The sequence below is a fragment of the Phaenicophaeus curvirostris genome, chromosome 1 (assembly GCF_032191515.1).
Source record: "Phaenicophaeus curvirostris isolate KB17595 chromosome 1, BPBGC_Pcur_1.0, whole genome shotgun sequence".
Lineage (NCBI taxonomy): Eukaryota > Metazoa > Chordata > Aves > Cuculiformes > Cuculidae > Phaenicophaeus > Phaenicophaeus curvirostris.
Window position 1 is genome coordinate 44,052,570 of NC_091392.1, and position 27,656 is coordinate 44,080,225.

General features: G+C 56.5%; 3 protein-coding genes across 4 annotated transcripts in view; all 3 read right to left on the reverse strand.

Annotated features, from left to right (window-relative positions):
- GGA1 (golgi associated, gamma adaptin ear containing, ARF binding protein 1) overlaps positions 1–27,656 on the reverse strand; it is a 59,277-nt gene that overhangs the window by 18,841 nt on the left and 12,780 nt on the right. The gene's annotated exons all lie outside the window — the stretch shown is intronic.
- PDXP (pyridoxal phosphatase) lies at positions 7,178–9,959 on the reverse strand. The gene is made up of 2 exons (XM_069849799.1): positions 9,385–9,959; positions 7,178–8,710 (listed from the first exon to the last, which is right to left on the reverse strand). Exons 1-2 carry the CDS (start codon positions 9,950–9,952, stop codon positions 8,385–8,387), a joined length of 894 nt encoding a protein of 297 aa, XP_069705900.1. The 5' UTR covers positions 9,953–9,959; the 3' UTR covers positions 7,178–8,384.
- On the reverse strand, positions 16,425–27,068 carry SH3BP1 (SH3 domain binding protein 1). 2 transcript variants are annotated; one of them, XM_069856161.1, is made up of 18 exons: positions 26,604–27,068; positions 24,756–24,798; positions 24,432–24,536; positions 23,730–23,806; positions 23,324–23,435; positions 23,150–23,226; positions 22,340–22,475; positions 21,706–21,774; positions 21,231–21,321; positions 20,802–20,944; positions 20,591–20,717; positions 20,432–20,513; positions 19,762–19,842; positions 19,540–19,656; positions 19,065–19,162; positions 18,748–18,877; positions 18,489–18,604; positions 16,425–18,035 (listed from the first exon to the last, which is right to left on the reverse strand). In XM_069856161.1, the coding sequence occupies exons 1-18, from the start codon at positions 26,663–26,665 to the stop codon at positions 17,683–17,685; spliced, it is 2,019 nt and encodes a 672-aa protein (XP_069712262.1). In that variant the 5' UTR covers positions 26,666–27,068; the 3' UTR covers positions 16,425–17,682. The 2 variants fall into 2 exon arrangements, with proteins under 2 accessions (XP_069712262.1, XP_069712272.1); XM_069856171.1 differs by having other exon boundaries at positions 16,427–18,035; positions 20,606–20,717; positions 26,604–27,065.

The window sequence follows — 27,656 nt, forward strand, 5'->3', positions numbered from 1 at the left end:
GACCATGTGCTGCTTGTGATGATCAGCCATCGATCCCTGGACTGACCTGAGGAATAAATGTCCTCTGGCAGGAAGGACTGTGCTGCTACTGCTGAGCCATCAACAAGTGACAAATGACCTTTGGGATGCAGAAGACCACTCCTGTAGAAAGTTGTTCTGAGATTGCTTAACGTCAGGATGCCTGAACAGATACCTGAGAAGAAAGCAGCTCAAAAACCTGCACCAACAGGTAGATTTACAGCAACATTAGCTCATGGGCATCAGAGTTGCCTGTGGCCGAACGCAAGTCGAACATAGTGTGGGATTGCTCAATGAGGACCTGTGTCATTTCACCCTGAAATTGTTGAGAGAAAGCAGCTAATGAAACTTCAGTGGATTACAAGTGCACATTAGGAAGCTCAGCCTAAAAACAGCCTGAGCTCTGCACTGAAGAAGGATGGCCACCCCTTCTCATGAGATGTGTTGAAGTCCAGCTGGACCGTGCAAGCACATGGGCCCCTGGTTATACTGGAGTGTTGAATGGGAGCACATTGCCATTCTTCACACCTCCACCCCCAAACTCTGCGAGTGCACAAATAGGGGCTGGCACTGCTCCACACTGCTCTGAGGCTCTGCTCAATGCTAGCTGAGTCAGCAGCCTCCACGCATTAGCCCAGAGAAGGACATCAAGTCAGGAGCATCTCTCTTCCATGAGGAAAGGGCACCTTGCCAGGGCCGCAATCATTGCTGGCCTGGCAGGTAGGAAATCTCTAATCTATAGCTCAAGAAGACTCAGTTTTCTCTGACATCTGTGCTGCAGAGAACAACTACTAAACTTGCACACAGGCAGCTGTAGTCCAACAGCAGAGTGCACCTGCAGAAAACAGAAAACTCTACCTGAGTTGCTTTGGGTTACTTGAAACAGGTCAAGGAGGGAGACAGTTCTGGCCCCTGGATTTTAATGAGGTACCAATTTCTGTGCATATTCTCTGGGAGCCAGGCTAGAATCATAGAATCATAGAATCATAGAATCATAGAATCATAGAATCGTAGAATAACCAGGTTGGAAGAGACCCACCGGATCATCGAGTCCAACCATTCCTATCAAACACTAAACCATGTCTCTCAGCACCTCATCCACCCGTGCCTTAAACACCTCCAGGGAAAGTGACTCAACCACCTCCCTGGGCAGCCTGTTCCAGTGCCCAATGACCCTTTCTGTGAAAAATTTTTTCCTAATGTCCAGCCTAAACCTCCCCTGGCAGAGCTTGAGGCCATTCCCTCTTGTCCTGTCCCCTGTCACTTGGGAGAAGAGGCCAGCACCCTCCTCTCTACAACCTCCTTTCAGGTAGTTGTAGAGAGCAATGAGGTCTCCCCTCAGCCTCCTCTTCTCCAGGCTAAACAACCCCAGCTCTCTCAGCCGCTCCTCGTAAGACCTGCTCTCCAGCCCCTTCACCAGCTTCATTGCTCTTCTCTGGACTCACTCCAGAGCCTCAACATCCTTCTTGTGGTGAGGGGCCCAGAACTGAACACAGGATTCAAGCAGCGGTCTCACCAGTGCCGAGTACAGAGGGAGAATAACCTCCCTGGACCTGCTGGTCACGCCGTTTCTGATACAAGCCAAGATGCCACTGGCCTTCTTGGCCACCTGGGCACACTGCTGGCTCATGTTCAGTCGCTGTCAACCAACACCCCCAGGTCCCTCTCCTCCAGGCAGCTTTCTAGACGGACTTCTCCTAGTCTGTAGCACTGCACAGGGTTGTTGTGCCCCAAGTGCAGGACCCAGCATTTGGCCTTGTTAAACCTCATGCCATTGGACTCTGCCCAGCGGTCCAGCCTGTTCAGATCCCTTTGCAGAGCCTCCCTACCCTCCAGCAGATCGACACTTCCACCCAGCTTAGTGTCACCCACAAACTTGCTAAGGGTGCACTCGATGCCTTCATCCAGGTCATTGATAAAGACATTGAACAGGGCTGGACCCAGCACTGAGCCCTGGGGAACCCCACTTGTCACTGGCCTCCAGCTGGATTTCACACCATTTCCCACCACTCTCTGGGCCCGGCCAGCCAACCCGTTTTCCACCCAGGAGAGTGTGCGCCTGTCCAGGCCAGAGGCTGACAGTTTCCGAAGCACAATGCTGTGAGAAACTGTGCCAAAGGCTTTACTGAAGTCCAGGAAGACCGCATCCACAGCCTTTCCCTCATCCAGCAGGCGAGTCACTTTGTCATAGAAGGCGATCAGGTTTGTTTGGCAAGACCTGCCTTTTGTGAATCCGTGTTGACTGGGCCTGATCACCCGGTTCTCTTGCATGTGCTTCATGATAGCCCTCAAGATCACCTGCTGCATGACTTTCCCTGGCACTGAGGTCAGACTGACAGGCCTGTAGTTCCCTGGGTCCTCCCTGCGACCCTTCTAGAGGTTCAGCAAAGGCTGATGAGCAGAAAGGCTGGCACAGAGCTTTGGGCAACCTGATTTACAGCGTGATGGACAACACTGTCCATTTAAAGGACAGGTTTCTTTTACCCATAACAAGTGAGAGAGCATCTCAGTGCTCAGCAATATCCTGTTTACAGAATGGAAACTACTGTTTGCTGGAGCTGCACATCTAGCAGACTAAATCACAGGGCAGAACAACCTAGATGGTTGTAGGCAGCTGCCCTGTGATCTGGGAATGTTTCTGGCATCACGTCTCCCTTGTCTCCACGCTGAAAGCCTACAGAGCTGACAATGCTGTGCTGTGGTGGTATACTGAAGCTACAAAGACCAGTATAACGCTCTGAGTTTGTGGAGTTATTAATGGCTTTCGATTGCTCCAGAAGGTTCAGGTGTTCAGAGTTTCCCAGGGATTATATGGAGCACCATAATAGCTTGTCTGCCAGGAGCACTTCCAATATATCATCTGCACACAATTCCCAGGCAGAGTCCAACAACATAGCAGCAGTTCCTGGGTAGGCACAGCCACACAAGCCTCCTGAGCTGCTTGGCAAGTTGTTTGGATCTGGGTCCATAGAGCAAACCGGGCAATAATAATGAAAGAAAAGAAGGCTGATAACATGTGAGATGGCAAAAGGGTACCTGAAAGCTCGTGTTGAGGCAGATGCAGAGGACAATGCTTTGTTTAAGGAGTGAGGAGAGGGAAGCTGTGCTGCAAGGGGAAAGACTTCTACCCACACGGCTGCTGGAAGAAGAGCAAACGCTGGCTGCCTCCCAGGGCAGGCAGTAACAGGCTGTTGCTCCTCACCTTCTTCTCCTCCTCCCTGCTCCAGCTGCTGCGGGACAGGGTGGCGCCAGAGGTGCCTGCCTTGGCAAAGGGGGACTCTCGCATCAGGTTGAGCAAGTATCGAGCAAGTTCTTAGGATCATGATCCTTTCTTGGCTCTAGAGGCACTTTCCCATGCAAAAAATGCCTCCTCTGTCCTGCCAGTCCAAACGCCTTGCAGATCCTCCCAGTTCTTTTACGATGTCATGTGGCTGAACACTAACAGCTTTCCAGCCTGGGTGATCATTAGTTCCTCATATTAAAGTCATCTACTCACTGATTAATAACTTTGTTGTCTTCCTGAAGTATCAGTTGCTTAACCAACTTGATAAACTTCTGTGATGAAATGGCTGCCTTGATAGATGAGGAGAGAGCAGTGGACATTGTCCACCCTGACTTCAATAAGGACTTTGACAGTGTGTCCCATAAGATCCTCATAGAGGAACCAAGGGAAGCATGGGCTGAGTGAGGAAACAATGAGATGGACTGAAAACTGGCTAAACAGCCAGGCCCAGAGGGTGAGATAAAGTCTTGCTGGAGGCTAGTAACTAGTGGTGTACTCTAGGGATCTGGGTGATGGGACAGGGTGTACTCTCAGCAAGGCTGCTGATGACACAAAACTGGTAGGAGTGACTGATTTACCAGAGATACATACCCCCATCTGGAGGGACCTTGATAGGTTGGAGAAATGGTCTGGCAGGAACCTCGAGAAGTTCAAAGAGGAGAAGTGTGAAATCCGGCACCTGGAGAAGAGTAACTCCAGGCATCATATATGCTGGGGGCTGCCCAGCTAAAAAGGACCTGATGTCCCGTTGCACACCAGGCTGAACAGAAGACAGCAATGTGCCCTTCCAGCAAAGGAGGCTAACAGTTTCCTGGGCTGCCTTATGGTGAGCGTTGCCCGCCTGTCGAGAGAGGTGATTCTTCCCCTCTGCTCAGCACTGGTGAAGCCACTTCTGGAGTGCTGTGCCCAGTCCTGCACTGCCCAGTACAAAAGAGACAGGGTCATACTGGAAAGAGTCCAGGGAAGGGTCATGAAGATGATGATGGGACTGGAGCATCTCTTCTATGAGGAAAAGCTGAGAGAGATAGAATCGTTCAGCCTGAAGAAGGCTCAGGGGGCACTTTATCAATATGTACAAATATTGAGGGAAGGTGCAAAGAAGAACTAAGCTCTTCTCAGTGGTTCCCAGCAACAGGACCAGAGGCAACGGGCACAAACTTAAACACAAGAGGCTCCCTCTGAATGTCAGAAAGCACCACACACAAACAGGAGTGGTATAGCTTGGTCCGCTTTGGCTGAAGTGATTGCTTCCCATGGAAGTGGGCTCACCTACTTATATCTGACCCGTTTCCACATTGTCCCATGCTCCCAAGAGCGCAGAGAGACTTCTTGCAGCTCTCTGCCTCCTCCACCTGTCCGTGCCCAAAGATGGCTGGAGTCTGGGAAGCAAGAGGAAGCTACCTTTTCCCTATACAGAGGAACAGAGGCATCCCTAGCCTCTCCCTGGGCCTTGCCCAGAGCAGGCGATGCTCAGCAGGTTGCTGCTTACATCATCCAGCCAGCAGTTGCCACAGTAACTGCACTTACAGCTGAAGGATAAGCGATTCCTGGGGTAATGGAACGACTGCCACCCACCTGGCTGTTGTCTCTATTGCACGGCAGGAAAGGACAATGCAGTTTTTCTGAAGACAAGAAAATAAATACCCTTCCCTATGCTACACCAAGCTGGGCTTCCCTTCTGCTCCGCTCTCGGCAGCTGTGTGCTCCCTAGCAACTGTGCTGCTTTCCTGAACACTCAATCCAAGAAGAAACACTGCTTTAGACAAGAAGAAATCAGCTTTTCCCAGGCAGGAGTCGTCCCTCTTTTCCCATTTCAACAGCAGATGTGCTCTGCAGCCCCACCAGACCAACCCCAGGGGGAACCAAGGCCTGACTCCCGCAGGGATCACAGCCCCCTTAATGTCAGTGCTTGGACTGAGGTCTGAAGGGCTTGGATAGAGAATGCAGTTCCTCGAGAACCTTTCCGGTCTAGTTTTTCAATAAGACCTGCTTACATACACCTTCATTATGTGCAGCAGTGATAGTAGCAGAGGGAAGCCACACAAAACCGAAGCCTGGCAGGTCTGATGGACCCCTATAGCGCTGCTATACCAGCCCCATGACAAGAGGCAACACTTATCCCTCTGCTTCTATCACTAGGGAGAGGAAATATTTACAGGACGCAGAACATAGCTGTCTGGTGCCCTCAGCTACAGGAAGAACCAAGGAAAGACAAGGTAAAGCCTCATCCCCTTCTGATCCAAGTCCACCTCTGCTTCATAGCAAAGCCCTCAGGGAGAGGTGCACTAGATCAAAAGATGTTATGTGGTCATAAGAGATAGGGATCAATCGATTGCCTCTGCTGAGCTCTGTTTTCAGCAGCAGCCACATGAAAAAGAAAACCTAGTCTGCAGGCTTATCATTTGGGATCCAAAGGACAAACTCCAAAGTCTCCTTGGAGAAGGCCCAAACGCTAGCTGGTATGATGTGATTAGTTACTGGATTCCCTTCTGTTTGCAGGTGTGGCAGCCTGGGTGACCATAGCCTCCAAACTCCCGTCTGCTGTCTGGGAGAGCTGTAAAGGACAGAACAGACAAGACAGCACAAGACTCATCCTCAAAGCACCCCAGAAAAAAAAGTGGGGGCGTCTCTTGCTGTGCTCTGTCTCCTCTGTACACAGACATGTAACTCAGTCAATGCAATTGCAGAACAACAGCGTTCCAAGTTTCAGCCTGATACAAGAATGAGAACTCTGAAAAATAAGCAAGGGTCTGGGTATTTCTAATTAGGCAGCTGGAAGTAGCAGTCACATAAGGTCTTGCCTCTCCGTGATGATGCAAGTGTGGTCAGGCGCTCGTTAAGGGAGTACCAGGCCTCTGGTTGTCTAATTGGAGACAGGACAGACAAAAGGGAGAGACAGATGCATGCAAAGCGGACCAATTAAGATGACAGGCAGTCTTTAGATTGCACTTCGGATGTTCCTAAGTTTTGGAGGGCTGTTTCCCAAGTCTTTTTGGAGGAGGGGAGAGACACTCAGCACCTGGAGTTATCCTGGAGCCAGTAAATTGCATTCTGCAACACGAGCTGACACAGCACCAACATACACTGAGGCTGGTTGTTCAGCTGAACAGCTCATCTATCGAGCAAGAGATGTGATGCTTGGTTACCACCAACAGCCATTAAAGGGGTTGAAAGACTTGGCTCCTGAAGTTACTTTCAAGCGATTTGAAATTATTTTCTTACTCAATCTGTTTTCTCCCTCCAGCCTGGGATCACAGCCAGACTCAGAGAGAGCATGCAGGACATGGCAAGCTGAAGTCCAGTGAAGGTCACGTGCAAGGGTACAGTGACTCCCACCCCGTCTTTGCTCAAAGCTTAGCATAGTCGGGAACAGTCATGGCAAAACCTTACCTGGGCAGTTCTCAGCTCTTGGCAAGCTAGATGTGGGTGACAGGTTGCACCTTGCCCTCACTACTAGAAGAGCTGGAAGCCATCGTGTCGGGCTCCATCTGACCCGCAGTAGGCAGACCTCAAGCACAGCACAAGAAGCCACCGTTCCCCAGTGAGGAATCACCCATGCCGTGAAACGCAAAGGCAGCTGACAAAGATTGCATTGCTCACCGCTCCAGTTCACCTGGCTGAACCCTGCGCCCAACATCACAGTCCCAGTGGCCACCTCCACCCTCAGCTCCGGTTCTGAGACCCCAGTAAGGGACATAAGTAAAGAGCAGCACACAGACATTGCCCACAAGGCGTTGTTCATCCCTTTCTTGTCTAAGCAAGCAGCAGCACCCCCTTGAGTGAGGAAAGCTCTTGCCATGTACTCTTCTTAAAGGTCTCAAAGGTACCCAGGCCATTTTCATCTTGATGGGACCAGAGGCGAAACAAAGAAGACCATTTCCAGCCTACGCTCACACTTTATTATATACAGAGACACGGTGAGTGTAAGAACATTGACATGGGACATGGACAGCAAGGGAGGCCCAAAGGCACCGCTTCCTGTCCCCTTGGTGCAATCAGTCAGCATAGTTTATACAAATAATACAGTATCTGAGCAATAAATAAATTCAATAAGTAACATCAATAAATAAATAATTTTTAAAAAAAAGTAGAAAGACAAAGATACAAGGAATGATTTTGAGGGCTGCTACACATTCACAGCAGTGACACCACCACCACTATCTCACCCTCACACCAGCAGCCGGAGCACAGATCCCCATCAGCCCTTTTCTCTCACTGTACTATGGCAACATCCACTGAGGAGGGGGAATCGGGGAGAGTCGTACAGCTCGCTGCTGTGCTGTTGTGGCCTGGGAGCCCTCTCGCCTTCACAAGCCCCTTCAGAACGGGTGCTTGAAAACCCACAGACCCACCGTGTGCAGCCACAGCTTGTCTGGCACCAAAAAAACCCTCAAACCAGTCTCTTCCCTTTCTATAGTCCTTCAGGCGGGCACTGGCACAGTTATCAACTGAGATGGGATAGAGGGTGGTGGGAGAAACGACTTTAAGGAAAGGAGAAAAGATGAAGCGATATTGCCTTTCACTCACAGGAGGCAGAGACACTCGTTTTCATCGCTCCAGAGCTCTGGTACACTCTTTCCACAACCCCTGGAACTGATGGAGACCTGGTGACAACGTCAGCCAGTCCCCTGGCAAGGAGGCGGTTACCACAAGGACTGCAGGGATGCAGCTCAGAAGTTGCGAGTTAGGCAAGTGAAGGAACAGCAGTAAAAGGCCGCCACTGGTTATCTAAGCGAAAAATAATAAGACAGCCAGCCCCTAACCCCTGCAGGGGAAGAGGGCACACAGACACACTGCTCTGACCCTCCTGTCAGCCTCAAGGCCTCCAGCTCTCTCCCAGAGATGCTGGCAACTGGCATACGAGGGAGGGAAGCACTCTGTCCATCATGGATAGCTTCCAGCAGAAAGGAGACAACCTGAACCCTGCCCCCTCCTGCCACACCCCTCTGCTTTTTGCCCCCAGAGTAGGGCGTTGGAATGTGAAGAAACCAGGACTTGAGGGAATAGGGCAGTGAAAGAAATGGGAACAGATGGAGATCTGGGATGGGGAACCTGACCCCTCTGCCCTCACACGTGCAGACTGTTACTCATCCAGGCCCGGTATCAAGTCTGCAATACTGTCCACATAGTAGTTGGGCACCAGATCCTTGGCAGCAGCGCTGTCACTGGCCATGTAGGCCTGCGCCTCCTCCAGTCGGGAGACACCTGTCAGGGTGAGGATGGTGGAGAGGCCGCAGTTCTTGCCAAAGAGGATATCGGTCTCCAGACGATCTCCCACCATGAGGGTGCGGGACGGGTCAATGCCGAAACGCTCCATGATGCAATCGAACATGTATGTGTTTGGCTTCCCCACCACCACTGCCCTGCGGCCCGAAGCAGTTTCCACCGCAGCTGTGAGGCTGCCAGTCCCTGGAGGGGAAAAAAGGAGGAGAAAATGAAGTCGCTGCGGGCTAACCGTGTGCAGACAGCTCAGTACCAGGGGTCCCACAAGCAGGGGTGCTGACAGGGGGACACGAAGACAGCCCCATCTGTCCTGACAGCCAGCAAAACACCTCTCCCAGGTATGGGACAGTGAACCCTGACCCCTTCCTGCTGCAAGCTAACTGGGTGCAGAGAGCTCAACAACAGGGGTCCCACGAGCAGGGGTGCTGGCAGGGGGACACAAGAACAGCCCTGTCTGTCCTGACAGCCAGCGAAACACCCCTCCCGGGCACAGGATTGTGAACCCCGACCCCCCCCCCAGGGTGGCAGGCTCACCGCTGCAGTCTAACCGTGTACGGCCAGCTCAGCACCACGGGTCCCAGAAGCAAGGATGCCAGCAAGAGGAGCTGGCAAGGAGACACGAGGACAGCCCCGTCTGCCCTGACAGCCGGTGAAACGCCCCTCCCGGGCACGGGACGGCGAGCCCCGAGCCCTTCCCGCTGTGAGCTGACAGGGTGCAGAGAGCTCAGCACCAGGGGTCCCACAAGCCAGGGGGCTGGCAGGGGGACACGAGGACAGCCCCGTCCGCCCTGCCAGCCAGCGAAACGCCCCTCCCGGGCGCGGGACGGCGAGCCTCGACGCTCCCGGGGCCGCGGGCTCACCGGGGGTGCGGCGGCCGTCGCTGAGCGGGTGCCAGGGGTCGGGGTCGGTGGCCACCAGCAGGCAGCGCGGGTCGCGCAGGTAGACGCAGGCCTGGGCCAGCTTGGCGAAGGTGAACTGGTCGTCGTAGCCCACCAGGACGGCGCGCACGGGCTCGGCGGCGGCGGCGGCCCCGTCCCCCTGCAGGCGCAGCCCCGCGTCGCGCAGCTCGCCCCGCAGCCCCTCGCCGCCCAGCACGAAGACGCGGCCGCCGGCGCCGCCGTCGCCGAGGAGGCGCTGCCGGAGGAAGAGCGCGGAGCAGAGCGCCGAGCTGAAGATGTGCTCGGCGCGCACCCCGCCGAAGCCCAGCAGGCCGAAGCGCCGCTCCAGCTCGGCCACCGAGCGGCGGCTGTTGTTGCTGACGAAGAAGGCGGCCTTGCCGCTGCGCCGCAGCCGCTCCAGCAGCTCCGGGGCGCCCGGCACGGCGCGCTCGCCCGCCCACAGCACGCCGTCGCAGTCGAACAGCAGCCCCTGCGCCGGGCCCAGCACCTCCCGCAGCCCCGCGCCGCTCAGACGCCGGCAGCTCGCCATGCCCGCCCGCCGCCCGCAACGCCACCGCCTTCCGCACCGCCCCCCGCGCCGCCAACCACCACCCCCAGCCCCGTCCCCCGAACCGCCCCCGCTCCGCCTCCCGCTCCGCCCCCCGCCCCGCCAACCACCGCCTCCCGCTCCGCCCCCCGCTCCGCCCCCCGCTCCGCCAACCACCGCCTCCCGCCCCGCCTCCCGCCCCGGCCCCAGCACCGCCAATCACCGCCCGCCTCCCGCCCCAATCCCCGCCCCCTACCCCAACGCCTGCCAATCAACGCCCGCCTCCCGCCCCTAATCCCCGCCCCTGGCTCTGCACTCACCAATCACCGCTCGCCTCCCGGCCCCGTCTCGCCAATCGGCGTCCTCTACCCACCAAACAACGCCCGCCTCCCGCCCTCAGTAACCGCCCCTAATCCCGCCAATCAGCGCTCTGAACCCGCCCCTCCACTCACCCCGCCCTCCCGCTGTTTCGCCAATCATCGCGCGACCACTATGGTCAATCTCGCCCCGTCACGCCAATCACCGCCCCGAGCGCGCCTGGCGATTGGCTGACACCTCCCTCCCTGGGACCTGGGCAGGCTGGATCCAGGAGCCCAGGCTCTGCAGAGGGATCTGGACAGGCTGGATCCAGGGGCCCAGGCTCTGCAGAGGGATCTGGACAGGCTGGATCCAGGGGCCCAGGCTCTGCAGAGGGATCTGGACAGGCTGGATCCAGGGGCCCAGGCTCTGCAGAGGGATCTGGACAGGCTGGATCCAGGGGCCCAGGCTCTGCAGAGGGATCTGGACAGGCTGGATCCAGGGGCCCAGGCTCTGCAGAGGGATCTGGACAGGCTGGATCCAGGGGCCCAGGCTCTGCAGAGGGATCTGGACAGGCTGGATCCAAGGGCCCAGGCTCTGCAGAGGGATCTGGACAGGCTGGATCCAGGGGCCCAGGCTCTGCAGAGGGATCTGGACAGGCTGGATCCAGGGGCCCAGGCTCTGCAGAGGGATCTGGACAGGCTGGATCCAGGGGCCCAGGCTCTGCAGAGGGATCTGGACAGGCTGGATCCAGGGGCCCAGGCTCTGCAGAGGGATCTGGACAGGCTGGATCCAGGGGCCCAGGCTCTGCAGAGGGATCTGGACAGGCTGGATCCAGGGGCCCAGGCTCTGCAGAGGGATCTGGACAGGCTGGATCCAAGGGCCCAGGCTCTGCAGAGGGATCTGGACAGGCTGGATCCAGGGGCCCAGGCTCTGCAGAGGGATCTGGACAGGCTGGATCCAGGGGCCCAGGCTCTGCAGAGGGATCTGGACAGGCTGGATCCAGGGGCCCAGGCTCTGCAGAGGGATCTGGACAGGCTGGATCCAGGGGCCCAGGCTCTGCAGAGGGATCTGGACAGGCTGGATCCAGGGGCCCAGGCTCTGCAGAGGGATCTGGACAGGCTGGATCCAGGGGCCCAGGCTCTGCAGAGGGATCTGGACAGGCTGGATCCAGGGGCCCAGGCTCTGCAGAGGGATCTGGACAGGCTGGATCCAGGGGCCCAGGCTCTGCAGAGGGATCTGGACAGGCTGGATCCAGGGGCCCAGGCTCTGCAGAGGGATCTGGACAGGCTGGATCCAGGGGCCCAGGCTCTGCAGAGGGATCTGGACAGGCTGGATCCAGGGGCCCAGGCTCTGCAGAGGGATCTGGACAGGCTGGATCCAGGGGCCCAGGCTCTGCAGAGGGATCTGGACAGGCTGGATCCAGGGGCCCAGGCTCTGCAGAGGGATCTGGACAGGCTGGATCCAGGGGCCCAGGCTCTGCAGAGGGATCTGGACAGGCTGGATCCAGGGGCCCAGGCTCTGCAGAGGGATCTGGACAGGCTGGATCCAGGGGCCCAGGCTCTGCAGAGGGATCTGGACAGGCTGGATCCAGGGGCCCAGGCTCTGCAGAGGGATCTGGACAGGCTGGATCCAAGGGCCCAGGCTCTGCAGAGGGATCTGGACAGGCTGGATCCAGGGGCCCAGGCTCTGCAGAGGGATCTGGACAGGCTGGATCCAGGGGCCCAGGCTCTGCAGAGGGATCTGGACAGGCTGGATCCAGGGGCCCAGGCTCTGCAGAGGGATCTGGACAGGCTGGATCCAGGGGCCCAGGCTCTGCAGAGGGATCTGGACAGGCTGGATCCAAGGGCCCAGGCTCTGCAGAGGGATCTGGACAGGCTGGATCCAGGGGCCCAGGCTCTGCAGAGGGATCTGGACAGGCTGGATCCAGGGGCCCAGGCTCTGCAGAGGGATCTGGACAGGCTGGATCCAGGGGCCCAGGCTCTGCAGAGGGATCTGGACAGGCTGGATCCAGGGGCCCAGGCTCTGCAGAGGGATCTGGACAGGCTGGATCCAGGGGCCCAGGCTCTGCAGAGGGATCTGGACAGGCTGGATCCAGGGGCCCAGGCTCTGCAGAGGGATCTGGACAGGCTGGATCCAGGGGCCCAGGCTCTGCAGAGGGATCTGGACAGGCTGGATCCAAGGGCCCAGGCTCTGCAGAGGGATCTGGACAGGCTGGATCCAGGGGCCCAGGCTCTGCAGAGGGATCTGGACAGGCTGGATCCAGGGGCCCAGGCTCTGCAGAGGGATCTGGACAGGCTGGATCCAGGGGCCCAGGCTCTGCAGAGGGATCTGGACAGGCTGGATCCAGGGGCCCAGGCTCTGCAGAGGGATCTGGACAGACTGGATCCAAGGGCCCAGGCTCTGCAGAGGGATCCGGGCAGGCTGGATCTAGGAGCTGGGTCCAAGATATGATCCAATAGGGGCAGGCGTATATGGGATGCCAGGAAACATTTCTTGAAGGAAAGGGTTCTCGGGCCCTGGCAGAGGCTGCCCAGGGCGGTGGTGGAGTCCCCATCCCCAGAGGGAATTAAAAGACAGGCAGACGAAGTGCTCAGGAATGTGGTTTAGTAGCGGACAGTTATGGTTGGACTGGATGATCTCCAAGGTCTTTTCCAACCAAGCCACTCTGTGATTGTACGACTCAGGCGGCATGTCCCATCCAGGCCTCGGAGCTCCTAACGAGCAGCATCCTGACTCCTGCTCTGCTCTTACTTCTGGCTTCTCAAGGAGTTGTAGCCCCAGGCGTGCTGAGCCCGTGGTGCCACCTTGGAGTCCCGTCTTGGTTGGTTTGGCTGCTGGTGCCTGCGCCCGGCACGGCTGCTGTCACACCCCGAAGGTAGACAGAGTAAGACCCAAAATTGTATTTAAACATTTAGTTTATTGCCTATAATGGTACAATTCCAAGTCAAGAATAGAAGCTTAAGTCTAGACCAATATTAGCATCCTGTAAGGGTTTGGCTCCTGGTGCCTGCGCCTGGCACGGCTGCTGACCCTCTGCGGAGATGGGCCCCTCTCTGCATGCTGTTCCCTGCAGGAATCATGGCCTCCTCACTGGTGATGCTCTTCTCCCAAAGGAAGATGGGATGTCCAGTTCAGGACTTGGAGCTCATGCCTCATCCCAATCCCTCCTCCTCTGCTGCCCTCGCTGTGCTCTCTCGCTGCTGTGGGATCTGTGCTGGGAAAGGCTCCTTGATGCACACCATTCCCTGCGGGATCAGTGCCGGGAACAACTCCTTCACACTACCCGTTCCCTGTGGAATCTGTTCCGGGAACGACTCCTTGTCGCCCGTCGTTCCCTGCGCGATCAGTGTGGGGAACGACTCCTTGTCGCCCGTCGTTCCCCGTGGGATCTGTGTGGGGAACAACTCCTTGTCGCCCGTCGTTCCCTGCGGGATCTGTGTGGGGAACGACTCCTTGTCACCCGTCGTTCCCTGTGGGATCTGTGTGGGGAACGACTCCTTGTCACCCGTCGTTCCCTGTGGGATCTGTGCGGGGAACGACTCCTTGTTGACTGACGTTCCCTGCGGGATCTGTGTGGGGAACGACTCCTGGTTGACTGTCGTTCCCTGCGGGATCTGTGTGGGGAACGACTCCTTGTTGACTGTCGTTCCCTGCGGGATCTGTGTGGGGAACGACTCCTTGTTGACTGTCGTTCCCTGCGGGATCTGTGTGGGGAACGACTCCTGGTTGACTGTCGTTCCCTGCGGGATCTGTGTGGGGAACGACTCCTTGTCGCCCGTCGTTCCCTGCGGGATCTGTGTGGGGAACGACTCCTTGTCACCCGTCGTTCCCTGTGGGATCTGTGTGGGGAACGACTCCTTGTCACCCGTCGTTCCCTGTGGGATCTGTGCGGGGAACGACTCCTTGTTGACTGTCGTTCCCTGCGGGATCTGTGTGGGGAACGACTCCTGGTTGACTGTCGTTCCCTGCGGGATCTGTGTGGGGAACGACTCCTTGTTGACTGTCGTTCCCTGCGGGATCTGTGTGGGGAACGACTCCTGGTTGACTGTCGTTCCCTGCGGGATCTGTGTGGGGAACGACTCCTGGTTGACTGTCGTTCCCTGCGGGATCTGTGTGGGGAACGACTCCTTGTCACCCGTCGTTCCCTGTGGGATCTGTGTGGGGAACGACTCCTTGTCGCCCGTCGTTCCCTGCGGGATCTGTGTGGGGAACGACTCCTTGTCACCCGTCGTTCCCTGTGGGATCTGTGCGGGGAACGACTCCTTGTCACCCGTCGTTCCCTGTGGGATCTGTGTGGGGAACGACTCCTTGTTGACTGTCGTTCCCTGCGGGATCTGTGTGGGGAACGACTCCTTGTTGACTGTCGTTCCCTGCGGGATCTGTGTGGGGAACGACTCCTTGTTGGCTGTTGTTCCCTGCGGGATCTATCCTGGGAATGAGTCCTTGAGGCCTGTTGTTCCCTCATTGCCTCCCTCAGTTCTGTGGACTGTGACCAGTGGATGTGCCGGCTCCCCTCTGAAGACTCTGCTTCGTCCTGTTCAGGCCTCGGAGCTCGGCCGGCATCGTGAGCAGCATCCCAAGCCGAGCCGTGGCCATCATGGTGATGCCTTGGGGATTCTCTTTGGACCCCCTCGAGGGCCGCCCTGTGACCGGTATCCTGGCCTCTTGTGGAAGGGCTCATGCGACGCCACCACGTGCTGCTTGTAGCATAGATGGGTGGAGGTCTCAGCCTGTATGGGTGGTGCACGACTTCATGGATGTCGTAGCTGTCGGGTCCCAGCCTGTGCAGGATGTGGTGGAAAGGCCGCTGGCAGAGGGGACACTCGGCTCTTTGGCAGCCCCGCTCCCAGATGCAGGGAAAACAGAAACGGTGCTGGCATGGGCTCACGCGGGCTTCATCACGGATGGTGTCCAGGCAGATCGTGCAGTTTGGGACCTCGGAGGTGTCCGGCACTGCGGCCTGCGTCACCTGGCTGGTGCTGGCCACCGCGGAAGAGGTGCCCTGCTCTGATGCCATCTCACGCGGCAAAGGATGACGATGCCGAGCTGATGGCCAGCCCTGGGGACGCAGCCTGTGGGAAGCAGCCAAGGGGATGGAGGGAAGCACTGAAGAGGTGCGCGCTCGGCCTCAAGGCTGGGCTTGTGGTGCCATGAATGCCAACGATGTCCTGGAGCAGATGAGTCACACCAGGAATATCTCTGTGAGCTCCTGCTCCGCGGGCGGGACGCTGACTGCTCCGACACGTGCTGGCAGCAATCGGGAAGGCAGGAGAGCAGTTCCTGCTCCACAAGGGCAGCACAAGAAGGGTCGGGGTACGGCAGGTCGGGAGCAGCGGGTCCTCGTCCAGCAGAACCTCTCTGTGCTCGTGGCAAAGAGCTCGCAGGATGGGGTGTCCTTCCCCTCACCGTCAGACGTCTGCCCTCCACGCAGGAGGACAGCACAGTGGCCCTGCGGGGCTGCTGCAGCCTCAAGAGGAGGGGTGTCACGGGGGTCTCTGTGACATCACAGAGCTTTGGGGGACCATGCCCAGACTCGGCCAATCACGGCACGGTTTGCACCTCAAAGCCCACTGAGGTCCAATGCGGAGCCAGTACGGCGCCCTCCTGCTGGTCGGTGCAGGCAGTTAAGTTCATCTAAGTAATTGTGTCCTCTGGGGAGCCTGATCGAGTGGGAGGTGTCCCTGCCCATGGCAGGGGTGTGTGAACTGGATGATCTTTACGTCCTTTCCAAGCCAAACTATTCTATGAGTGTTGTGAAGTTCATAGAATCACAGAACACTTTGGGTTGGAAGGGACCTTAAAGATAATCCTGTCCCAACCCACCTGCCATGGGCAGGGACACCTCCCACCAGACCAGGCTGCTCAAAGCCCCATCCAACCTGGCCTTGAACACCTCCAAGGATGGATCAGCCACAGCTTCCCTGGACAACCTGTGCCAGTGTCTCCCCACCCTCATCGTGAAGAAATTCTTCCTAATGTCTAGTCTAAATCTGCCCCTCTCCAGTTTATACCATTCCCCCTTGTCCTTTCACCACGAGCCTTTATGATTAGTCCCTCTCCAGCTTTCTTGTAGCCCACAATAACATTAAAATCGGCCCTTGGAAATGAAGGGAGGAATAAAGCATTATGTTAAGGGGATGAATTCGCTTAAGCATTAATAAGAATAGTAAGAATCAAATCTTGGCCAGCTTGCAGTTAGAAAGGATGTGATTGTAACAGGACTTCAGCTGGTTTATTAGTTGAAACAGGGAACAAATCAAGTTTTAAAAGGACAGTCCCACAGCAGGAATTAAGGACAGATCGGAGCTCACCAAGAGGACACAATCAGGAAGGAGATAAGATAAAGACCGTCAGAGGCAAACAGAAGACACGAAGAAACTTTGATGTGCATTCAAGAGTAGGTGATAAACTATGATAAGTCCTCCAAAAAACAATGGACATGTAACATGTTTCCAGGAATCTATATGGATGTATATGTTTAACTGGTATTTCCCAGAATCTATATGGATATGTATGTTTAACCAGTATAAAAGTCATGTTACCGGTCTGAATAGTTGGACACATTAGGTGGATTAACCCCTGGCACCATTTACTAAAGGAATATCTGCTTAATAATCAATTTGGCACTGATTATTGAGTTTGGCTTTTTCACGGCATTAGAAAGTAATGGAATATGCATAACACTTCTGGGAAAAATTATACACATTTATGTAAGCGGGAAATCTGTTCTGTCCCAGCCTTTGTCTCGTTGCACACGATTGATGGAGATCACTCCCTCATGTTGCCCAGGCCTGATAAAGGATGCTCACTTTCTAAAACTCTGAAATGAGCCTCGGAGAGTTTATTTGCCGGCAATTTTGGTATCAGAGTGCCCTCCTACCCTTGGGCTGTGCTGTGCCCTTCCCTCCTCCTGGCTGCAGCCTGCTGGATGAACAGGCTCCAGAATCTCAGGCTCCAGAACCTCACACCTTCCTGTGACTGTGACAACAGCTCTTTCAACAAATAAGTTGCAAAATATATAATTTTTTCTCTCTCCATATATATATATCTGTGGCAATGCATTTTAAGGTGAAATGGTGCGGAATGTGCTGAAATCGCAGCACAAATGGCCCCAAGAAGCCAGCCTGCACAGCGTGCCCCAAAACTGCATGCAGTGCCTGGGAGCCTCCCCAGGATCAGGGGATCCTGGGATTGGAACTGTGTCCTTTAGGGGTGGCAGCACTTGAAGCCCAGCCTGGCTTCCCAGCAGGGACAATGACGGGGGTGCAAAGGGAGGCAGGTGGAGAATCCTGGCTGGTGCAAGCCAAGGGAGCAAAATGGAGGAGCTGGAGGGGTGCGCTGTCCCGCAGGGCACCCTGGTGTTTCCACAGTGCCTGGGTCACAGCAGGGCACCGGACCCCATATCCCCAGCTCTGTGGTGCCCTGCACCGTGCTCAGTTCTCCGTGGCCTCTCCTGTTGCTGGCAATGTGACCAGGGTGCTCCTTCCTCCTGCAGGCAGTGACTGCTCCTCTTCCGTGGTTCCAAGGGCACAGTCCACAGCAGCTGCTGTGCCCACCTCACTGTCTGGAAGCCTTGGGGACAGTGGAGTGTCTCGGCTGTGGCGGCGTGCCGGCTGTGGAGGGAGCGGCGGTGGGGCAGAGGGGGCTCGGATGGGTGCCCCAACCATCCGCCGCGGCCGGGCTTTGGGGCTGGCTGCGTGCTCAAGGGCTGCTGGGGCAGGAGCGATGCTCCGCGGCTGGGCCACAGGCGGTGACATCATGGGTGGTGCTGGAGCTGGGCGTTTGCCTGGAAATAAAGCTCGGATTGGCTGGGGTGCCCTCGGCTAGGGTCTCTCCCTGGGTCAGGGAGGGCTGTGGTGCAGGCAGATTGATGGGCAAACCACTCCTTGCCCAGCTCCCATACTACAGACCCAAGCATGCACCAGTTTTGGAGGCTTTTCCCACCCTCTTCCCTTTACAAGAGACCATGAGCTTTGACGCCTCTTTGCTGGGAGTGTCCCCAGCACTGGAGGATTGGTCACATCCGCTCCTGCAATCCTTCCTTGGCTGGGGATGGAACACTCAAGAGGGACCAGATCCTGGCCCTGCTGCCCTGGCCAGAGGCTCTTCCTCTCATTTGGTGTCAGGGATGTCGCCAGCACTTTTTCGCGTGGGGAATGGTGGGATGAAGGCAAACCAGAGGCAGTGGTGCTGAGGGAGTGTAGCCTCCCAAGCACTGTACTGCCTGGGGCACTCTAACCTTTGCGGGCAGTGTCCTCAGTCGTCTGTGGAGCTGGTGGCTCCATGGCTTCAGGAGACGGTGCGGTCAGTGCTAGGGATGCTGGCTGGGATCTGGCCTCAGGGTCCCTCAGGATGCTGTGCAGAGAATGGGGTAGTGTTAGACTTCGGTGAGACATGGCAGTCCAGGTCATGGGGCACCTTGTGTCTGCTTGTGAGGGTACAGCCCATGGTATGGGGTACGATGAAAAGAAGACATGAAGACCTCCTGATGGACTTACGCTTCTCTGTCTGGGTCAGCAGGGGTGCTGTCTGGAGAGGGCTCCAGGGATGGCTCTTCCACCGGGATGGTCTTGCCAAGTCTGTCATTGGCAGGTGGTGTGAACATGCCTGACACATTGAAATCTACCTCTGGTGGAAAGAAAGGAGGGAAACCTGTGAGGAAGCACTTGTCACCTTCAAATTCCAACGGTGACCCGACATTGGGGAATTAGAGCTGCCCCCAGGTTCCCTCCTCCTGGGGATGGAGTAATGTCCCTTTCCCTTTCTCCTCCCTTCACCTTTGGCTGCTGCCCCCTGAGTGAGACCTTGGCCTTACCTCCAGGGAAGAGGGTGTCTGCGTTCTGGATGAGTGCTTCCACCACACCCACCACCTGGATGGAAGAGGCGGAGGCCAAGTCCAGTTGTACAGGGTCTCTGAAGAGGCAGGGGTAGGGGAGGCATCAGAAAAGGCTTTCAAAGCATTAACCCTTTTGGTGTTCATTCTTGAGGGGGCAGAGCCCAAAGGGAAGACAGCCCAGATAAAGGGGGTGGGAGGTGGGCCTTATTCCCTGTCCTGAAAACCCTGGTTTGGTGTTGGAGGCTAATGATCTTGGAGGTGATCCATGTCACATGCTTGGTGAGGGGAACTTGGGAACTGCGGGGACAAGGGTCAGGACTTGAGGATGGAAGGAGCACAGGTGCTTTAGACCAGCCTGAAGGCTGCAGGATCAGTTTTTTCTGTGGCTTTAGTGCTCAGGACACCCCAGGTAGGGCTGGAGAGCTGCCTCCCACCCCTCCAAGCCAGGTCTTACCCCGTGTTCTGCTGTGACCACAGAAGGTTGGGGCCCAGCACAATGGCGATATTGCTGGGGGTCATTTTATTCACCTCCTGGTGTTCAGCCAGCTTGGCTAAAAACTTGATCAGATACCTGTGGGGTAAAAGAAGGGCAAGGGGTCAGTAAGTGGATTTGTGGAGGGAACTGCTGCCCCTGGTGATTGCCTGGGGCCAAAGAAGCCTCATCCATGCAAAACACCTTAGATTGTTGTAGCTTTCCTGGGGCAGGCGGCTGCAGGTGTCTTGCAGGCTCTGTATGCGGCCATCAACGTCCTTTAAGCTGTGAGAGAGAAAAGGGAGGAGTGGAGAGTTCAGGTTGCTCCCTACGGCAGAGAGGGACAAGGCGTGCAAAGGCAGAAGGCCAGTGCTGGCCGCCTTGTGCAAGGGTGGAGATGTCCTGCTGCTGGCTTTACTGGGCAGCTGAGCCAGGCATCCACAAAATTGCACCCCAAAGGCTCAAAGGGATTCAGCAGGATGTGAATATGGCTTGTGGGTGCACAAACCTATTTCACCATGACTATGGGGGGTCAGTGGCACTGGGTCAGTGCCATCAGTGATGGTTCAGCCTTCACTGGCTGGTGAAATAGGGCTCATGCCATGAAGGTCAAATGGGTCTTCATAGGCTAAGCTCTTCTTGCAACCGAAGAGGCTGTGGCCTTCCTCCTTGCCCTGCTGTGTTTTTTACTGCTATTCCATGAGATTTGGGGACATCTGGATTTCTAACGAGCGTGGGACATACAGCATGCTGCGTTCTTATCTCTCCATGTGGCAAATGAGACTGAGCAACCCTACTCCCAAGTACTGGGAGGGGTGGGGGGAGGTCTTTTTTGAGGTCCACCAGGCTTATCCTTCCCAATGACCAGACCCACCTGGCTACTTTGACCCATTCATTGTACAGCTCGAAGGTCATCAAAGGCTGGGGCAGCTCCCGCAAATAGGATTTCAGTGCACCTGGAAGGGGAGAAGGAGTGGCAGGGGTGGTGGTGGGAGGAAGGCAGGGACTGCCTGATTGTGTCCCCTGATCCCACCTTGCTGGCACCCACCGGCCACAGCATGGGGGTCTGAGTAAAACTCCTCTAGGGCATTGGAGCCGCTGGCCAAGCTGCTCTTCAACTTTCTCAGTACCGAGGCACCTGCTGCTAGTCGGAAGAGTCCCTGGGGATGGGGCAAAGAGAGAAGGGATGCCTGGGGTTGTATTTTGAGGGGGAGAGTGGCGGGGAGGCCATGAGGGCTACCTACCTCCTCCCTCATGCCAGAGGCTAGCAGCATCATGACACAGGCTTCGATGGGCAGTGCGATCTCCCGGCCCAAGCTTTTGAGGTGTGTCTCTAGGGGCACGCCGTAGTTCCCTGCCACTGGGATGTCTGCGGTGAAGGAAGGCTCTGAAAGAGGGAGGTGAAAGTCAGGAGGGACAACTGCTGCCAGGGCCATCTGGCACCTAGTTATGCCAACATGTCACTCTGATTTGGGGCTGGCTGGAAGCAGAGGCAGGATAAACAGCATCCCCAGCCCGCATTGGGCTGCGGTCCCCACCTCACCAGCCTGATGTGGGAGGCAGCAGCAGGCACAGAGAGGGAAAACCTGCCCTTCCCAGTTTCACCAGCCACACTTGCACCCCCTGGGCTTGGTAGTGACTTTCCCCAGGCTGGGTGGAGAGCCGGTGGATACCTGTCTGGTTGTGGCTTTCCTTCAGCTCCGCCAGAGCCGTGTCTAGTGATCCTAGGGACTGTCGGTGGTACTGGGCTTGGATTTCCAGCAGCTGCCAGACAGGGAACACACAAAGAGCGCTCAGTTCAGAACCAGTCCCTCTAGGAGAGACCCTCATCCCGAGAACATTGCACCCATGTGGAGACAGGACAAAGGGGGACCTACAAGAGGAAGCCTCCTTGGAATTTGTGGGACTGTGGCTACACTGAGGGGTAGAGGGAAAATTGGAGATGGTGGCCTGCTCTGTTTGCAGCTGGTGCTAGAGGTGATGTGCACCTGCAGTGCATGGAGCAAGGCCATCTTTGGGCATCTGCTGGTGCCTGGGGCTGTCCCCTGCCCTGGCTGGAGGGCTTGGTGTGGATGAGGACTGAGGCTGGGCTCACACATACCCTAGGAGATGTTCCCATGCAGAGGAAGAGCGCAAGAGAAAACTTACTCTGATGAAGTAGCTGGCGTAGCTGTCCTCTTTGGTGGAGAAGTGATAGAGGTCAGCCATGTACTCATCCTGGGATGGGAGACACAGAGAATAGCAACCTTCTGGTACCCAAGGAAGAGAGGATGTCTTCACAAAGCCACCTGTCTTGGGCAGTGAGTTGCCCAGATGGGGTCTCTGGGGTGTTGTGGGGAGCCAGGCTGGGATCGCATGGGGATTCCTCCTTGTCTGCATCACTTGCATTTGCATAGTGTCAGGGATTCCTGGCACAAGAGGCTCAGGGTCAAGGGGTCTCTGCACCTCCAGCGCACCCATGGGATCTGCCGTACAAGGACTTTTCAGAGAAATAGGGCAGAAGTGGAGAAAGCTGTTGTGGAAGTCACCTGCCACCCAGCACAGACCAGCTTCCAGCCCAAGGGGACCCCATCAGCTCCTTGCTCTAGTCCCTTCTTCTCCCTTGGGCTTGGAGTGCCTCCCTATTTCTACTCCTCAAGGGACCAGTTTGCTCGCAGAGGGCTGGACATGCTGGCTGGCTACCCCTGTCTTGGCGTGGGGTAATCTAAGATGGAGCCACTGGAGGGGAGCAGATCTCTGGCCCTGGAGCTGCCCCATGGAGGAGAGTGAGTGACATTCTCACCTTGCACTGCTCCACCTTCCTCTTCACCTCCTCCTCCTCTTCCTTCAAGATCTCCAGTTTGTTGGCAGCAGAAGATGCCCCGGGGCCAGCGCCAGCACCAGAGCTGTTACCGGAGCTCTTGGCAGCCTGGTGCAGCCTTTGGGGTGGAAGAGAAGAGGCACAACTACAGCCTTAGCGCCAGGGACCGTGGGGTGGGATGTGTGTGCAAGAAGGGGTATATGGACCATGAGGGAGGCGTCAAGTCACAGTACTGCCCTGCTGTGGCCTTCCTGGACCAGTGTTTTTCACTTCCCTCCCCCAGAGGAAGATGCTGCTGCACCAAGGGGTGCAACCTGGTTGAGACAAGGAGCACTCAGTGCCACTGTCTGAAACAGCCAGGGTCTGTAGGACCATTCCCAAACCCTATGCCTGAGATGTTCCCTCCTCTCCTCCTTCCAGCCAAAGGAAGGGCGGTGTGGAAATGAGCCGCCAGCATCCCGTGGCTGCCCTGCTCTCCCAGAGAAACCTGGCACAGCATGGGCCACCCTGCAAGAATCAGAGTGGAGCAATCTCAGCAGCACCAGGGCACTTTGCTGTCATTGGCAGTGGCACTGCCTTTCTCTCCTGTGCCATAGAGCCCACGGCTCAGCTTGGAGCAGTTGCACCTGCAGAGAGGCGCTGTCTGGGTGCTGCCAAAGAGCTGTTGCCTCCTTGAGTTCACCTCCAGCCCTGGGAAATTTGCTCCGCAGGGCAGTCATCTTCCCCCACCAACTTGGCTGGGGGCCGCACCCCATGGGCCCTGGCCTATCGTAGCTGTGGTGTGCCCCATACCGGCTTTTGATGGTGTTCCAGTCAGAAATCAACTTCTGGAGGGTCTTCTTGTGTTTTAGGATGATGGGAAGCTCTTCCTGTGAGAGAGAGGAGCCAGAAGGTGTTGCCGAGGCTTGCGTATGCAGGAAGGGGAGGTGGGTGGGAGAGTGGAGCCAGAAGGGTGGTCAGGGCTACCTCACTGAGCTTGTTGAGTGGCTGCAGGACATCGTGCTCCAGGGCGATCTCAAACTCAGCCAGGATTTTGGCCAGCGAGCTCTGTATGCAGCAGCCCATCTCCAGGGCCTTCCTGTGTAGGGGACAGAGATTAAAAGACTGTGGACTGGAGCCATGCCACCCTCTGACCCAACACCCCCCACCTTATCCGTACCCACATGGAACCCTGAGCCATGTCCTGGCCCCCTCTGCAATTGGAGGCTGAGGGCACTGGGTGTTCCTTCTCCTCCCGCAACACTAATGTTTGCTCTGAGGACAGGGTTTGACAGCTCAGCTTGGCCATGGAAGCCCCTGAGCCCAGACTGTGGCTTGCTAGGGTCTGGCATCTTTGGGGTTGCCCCTGGCCCTTTCTCCCACCAGCACTTACCCCAGGCTGGACTCTGTGTCCAGTTCCTTGAAACTCTCAGCCATCGTCATGGACAGAGCCATCAAGGGCAGCTTCTTCTGCACAAAGCCAAGGATTTGGGAAACAGATTGTGAGCTGGCACGTGGCAGCTCCCTCACCATGAAGCGTGCCTCCACGACATGGAAGCAAGTGGCCAAACCCCGTGCTGGGTCCCCACATCTTTGCCTGGCCCACTCATCCCCTATGGCCTCGGGGCCTCAGGAAGGAGCTCTTGAATGCCCTTTCAGTCAAAGCCAGGATCCGATTAGCTAAACAAGGCATTGAGGCTCCATAGTTGATTAGAAAACCACCGTTCTTCTCTGATATACTCTCCTGTGTAGGACCATGACACTGGGGGAGACCCTTGCCAAGCCCAGCCCTGCTGCAGCTTGAAATGTACAGAGCAGTTTAATCACTGAGAATAATTAAGTGAAGCCAGGGCTTGTTGGGCTGCCAAGAATTGAGGAGACCACAAAAACATGGGGCAGCCAAGGAAAGTGCAAGGGGATCTGTTGTTTGCTTCCCAGACAAGAGCCACCTGGGAAGAGGATGACAGGTTCAAACCAAGGAGAAGGAAGAGATCACCCTTCAGCAAAGCCTGCAAATCAGGGGCCTGGTGTCCCCTTTTCTGGTGGGGGACAGAGCTGTGGTGAATGCAGGCAGCGGAGGAAGTTCTCTACCCACCACTCGTTTGTCCATCTCAGAGCCGCATTGCCCTTGAAGGCAGGCTTGGAGCCTCTTGGACACGCTGTGAGCTGCTCGCTTGGCTGGCTCGATCCTCTGCTCAATCTGGGGGTAGAAAGGAGAGACTGGGGAAGCCCTTTCTTGTGGCAGGTGCCTGCCATTCTTTTAACACTGTGGTCTTGGAGTTGCCCTTCCAGCACACGAGCAAATCCCAACCCTGTGACTTGGACGTGCTGGCAGGGCAAATAGCAGGCAGGAACGGGGCAGGTTCCCACACCCAGGCACAAGCAGGAACGTGCCTGCTGGCCCAGCCCCGTGCCTCACCTGCAGCAAATCTTCTGGCAGGAGCTCGGTTGCTTCTTGGGTTCTGTGGAGGAAGGAGAAAGAGCCATCAGCAGGTAGAGGTTACTTTCACCCAGGCTTCTCGGGAAGGCAGGTCCTTATGTGTCCCACTCTTCTCTCTTTGGACTCCAGGGAGTAGGAGATGCTGGCTGTGGTTTAGAACATCGTATACAAGGCTGTGGGCAGAAGGAGCCCTGTTCTCGTCCAGCGAATAGCAGGAGCAGGGCCAGACAGCCAACCGTACTGGCTGGTGGACATCTCATCAGGCAGGGCTTTCAATTCGAAGCACCCAGGTCAAAACATCCAGATGTGGCCCACTATTTTGGAGACAGGATACCAAGCAGGCCCTCATCATAGGGGGTTGTCGGCTGATGAAACCTCCTACCCCTCAGCGCCCACTTCTCCCCTGAGGGGGAATCCAGGGCAGTGCTGTTGGAGCCTGATGTGTCTTTGCAGGCCAAGTTACCCACCAGCTGTGGGGCCATTGGTGGTGGAACAAGGATATCTTTGTTGTCAAGCTGAGGACTGAGACACGAACCCCCTAGAATTGCCTACATGAAACCAGCTTTCTGGTTGGTTTTGCAGAAAGTGTTAGGAGTGAATCTGGTGAAAGAAACTTCTGTTTTGCAGCAAATTCAAAACCCACCAGCCACCACCACCACCAAAGCTCCCTGATGCCTCACATAGAGGAAACCTCACTTCACAACCTGCTGCCGTTGCTACACCCCAGGAACCAGTTTTGCTTTCCCTCTGCTTCTGCTGCTTTTTCCTCAGTTCATGTTTCTCTCTTTTCACTACCCGCCAGAGACGACATGGGATGAGGCTGTGAAGCCACAGGAAACGGGGGCGGCTTTGTTGAAGGCAAGCAAAATCATGTGAGATCGTGGCCTGCAGAAGAGAGGCTCTGCAGTGGGTGAAGAGCTTGCTCTTGGACTGCACAAGCTGCTGGAGACCTCCTGCCTGCCTGGCATTAAAAGAAAGGGAGGTGCATCCAACATGGATGTGAGAGAGGAGAGAAGGGAAAGGGAATTGCGCTCCCCTCCAGTGAATGCAAGAAGAGCAAGAAGCAACCAGAATGTAGGAGCTGTTTCCCTGTGGCCAGTCTTCTTGGCTGGCTGAAGGACATCAGTGGTCCAGGGAGGGGACATGGCTGGTCCTGCCCAGCCTTTCAGTGCTGGGGAACCTGTGGAGGTGGCTGTAGCCCTGTAATTTCAGTTCTGGGTTTTGCAAGGGGAGAGCTTTGGAAAGCCAAAGAGAAAAATAAGGAAGTGGCAGAGGTGGGATGGGGCCAGAGGGATTTGTGTGAAGCTCTAAGTCCTCCATGGGTCCTCCAAGGACCCTGGTCCTCTCCTCTGCCATGCTGGCTAGAGCTAAGCAAGGCATCTGACTTCTGTGGGGCACCCCAGGCTCGGTGAGGAAGGCAAGTCCCAGCTCCTGACACTTTCCCTGTCACCACACAGCCAAAGGCATGTGGCTGGAAGGTCTCTTCCCATTGCCTTCACATCCTGGGGAAGCCAAGCTCAAGAAAAGCCCATTTCCAGGTGGACGCAGCATCTGAGGACCCTGGGAGTGGTAGCTGGACTTGGGGACCAGGTCCCTGCTGAGCAGCACCAGTGCAGCCTTCTTGGTGCCCCATGGGTGCCAGGAAGCTGGGAAGCCACAGTCCCTCGGCTCACAATGAAGATGCTCTAAAGCCAGGGTCATTCCACCTATTCCCTGGCCACCAGAAAGGAAGCCCCAGAAGGTCAGTCCAGCCTTGATGCAAGCCTTCCAGGACCCACATTCCACTCCCTCCCAGCCCTCCAGCACAGGTAACGGAGAAGTCCTTACCGGCTGGTGATGTTGGGATGGGACAGCTGCTGCCGCATCCGATTAAACTGCCTCTTCATCATCTTGAGAGCTTAGAGACGATCACAAGAGCTGCTCTCCTTGGCGTCACGTGCTCAGCAACCCTTAGCGATGCTTGGCATTGGACACCAGTGGCCCTTTGGCTCCTGGAGCCACTCTGCCTCTTGCTTTTCCCTGAGGACTTCTCCCTCCTTACTTCTCTCCTTCCTCCTTCCCTCGTTCCCCCTTTTTCTGCTTCCACAGCTGCTCCCTTCTCTCGTCCCTCCCCAGGGATGCCCTGCTTGCTTTCTCTTCCCCTCCTTTGGAGTCCCTTCTCTTGCTCCCTTTCTTTTTCTGAGCTTCCTTCCTCCTCTGGCTGCCCCTGTGTCGCAGATCAGGTAAGAGCAGTTCAGGGCTCCTGCTCCGCTCTCTGTTCCTGTCACCACCCCACAAGTATAAATAACTTCAGCCCAGCCTTAAAGGGGAAATATTATTACAGCAAACACGTAACAAGGCAGGACAAGCACACGATGAGCCCGAGCGAAGGGCCCATGCGCTGTTTCTTGCTCTCTTTCTCCGCTGTTTTTTTTTCCCCTTCCCTTGCCTTGCTCATCACCAGCTGCGCTGCAGGGCAGCCCACGGCCACGCCAGCTGGCTGGGTGGCACGTACAGGGTGCCTGCTCCTGCCCTACCTGGTCACCCAAACTCTGATAACGCCCCTTGGGCACCTCTCTGTGCTCAGGGGTGCAGCTCCAACCTCTTCCCCACCATGCAGGGACAAAAGCTGGATGGTGAGCAGCAAAACCATCCCCGACACCCCTGTCTGTGCCCAACCCCACCCCGGTTTCCCTCCCTGCCATCCGCAGGGCTCTCTGAAGCCGTGGCAAAGCTGCGGTGAAGAACTGTTACCCAGTGCCCTGGGGAGGCCCCCTTCCTCCCTGCACCCGCAGCCATGCGCAGGGCTCTTCCGAGCAGGGTGGCTAAGCCAAGCGCAGAGCAGCAGCGCCTGTGCATGCTTGCACAGGGACCGCAAGCTTCTGGTTCCCAGGCTTGGGT